This window comes from Capsicum annuum, unplaced genomic scaffold, assembly GCF_002878395.1.
Source record: "Capsicum annuum cultivar UCD-10X-F1 unplaced genomic scaffold, UCD10Xv1.1 ctg65610, whole genome shotgun sequence".
Lineage (NCBI taxonomy): Eukaryota > Viridiplantae > Streptophyta > Magnoliopsida > Solanales > Solanaceae > Capsicum > Capsicum annuum.
In genome coordinates, this window is record NW_025874875.1 from 1 (window position 1) to 1,058 (window position 1,058).

At 37.7% G+C, this 1,058-nt stretch overlaps 1 protein-coding gene across 1 annotated transcript; it reads left to right on the plus strand.

Moving 5' to 3' along the window:
- Positions 1-12: 12 nt before the first annotated feature.
- On the plus strand, positions 13-520 carry LOC124893815 (the record flags this gene model as incomplete). Its single annotated transcript, XM_047404662.1, is given in 1 exon segment — positions 13-520. A coding segment is annotated over 1 exon segment (376 nt), but the record flags the coding sequence as incomplete, so codon positions are not given.
- Positions 521-1,058: the final 538 nt, after the last annotated feature.

Consider the following 1,058-nt stretch of genomic DNA (forward strand, 5'->3'; position numbering starts at 1 on the left):
CTCAATGCTATCGTTACCAAATGGTATACTCAGCGAAACACTGTGGTAGAATCCACAACTCCTCCTCTAGAAGGACTTAACATTTCCTACTCCAACGAAGTCATAAAGGCTTCTCCCTTTAAAACTAAGTTTGAGAGAGGTACTATGACACCACAATGCAGAGATCTTGATAGAATAATTGAACAAAACAATTATACGAATCAAGCTCTTCATACCATCTCTCAGCAGATAGAGGACGTCAAGAGTCCTCCTCTTTCTGCCCCACTACCTACTAAGAGCACGCCATGCTCTAAGCCGCTTTCCAATCCTATCTTTAAACTCCCTGAGTTTCACAAAGATAAATTTCCCGACCTAAATGACGATTTCAAATTGTCTGAACAAATCTTAGAGAAAATCAACTCCAAACTCACCAAGTTCAAAATCTCTCAAGAGCCCTCTAGCTCTAAAGATTCCTCCGGTTCTAAAGAAAAGAACTCTCTCTCTAAACTTTCTAGTGATCGATTTTCAACTAGAAAAAATTTCTATCGCAAACCTTCTCCCCCGGACGTTCAGTTCGAAGAAAATCCTTACCTTTCCACATCCAGTCATGATGGACGAGGTATCACCGAGTGGAATATTGATGGTCTGGCTGAGCACCAAATCTACAATAAGGTACAACCATTTCGTATTGAATGAACATAGCGATGTCACATAACGTCAGTAACAAAGTGTCACATTCTTTTTAAGGCCTAGATAAAGAGTGACCTAAAGTGAGCAATGAAAAGAAAATAAACCCAGACAGATGGTCTTGCTAACGAAAAGAAAACTGCACTTTTCCTAAATTTCTTGGTCAGTGTTAATTAACTAGATTTACGTAACCTAAGATGTAATTCACTGGTTACATGCTTCTTCTGATCATACTTCAGCAGTGTTTAAGAAGTGTCGATTAAAAGATGCATACTTCTTAGATAAGGCAGGTTTCGAAGGTCCTGAAATAGTAAAAATAATAATCCAATATAATCAGAATCACATTTTCTCATTCTTAATTGAATTTGGAAACAAGTATTGCTACCAAATTA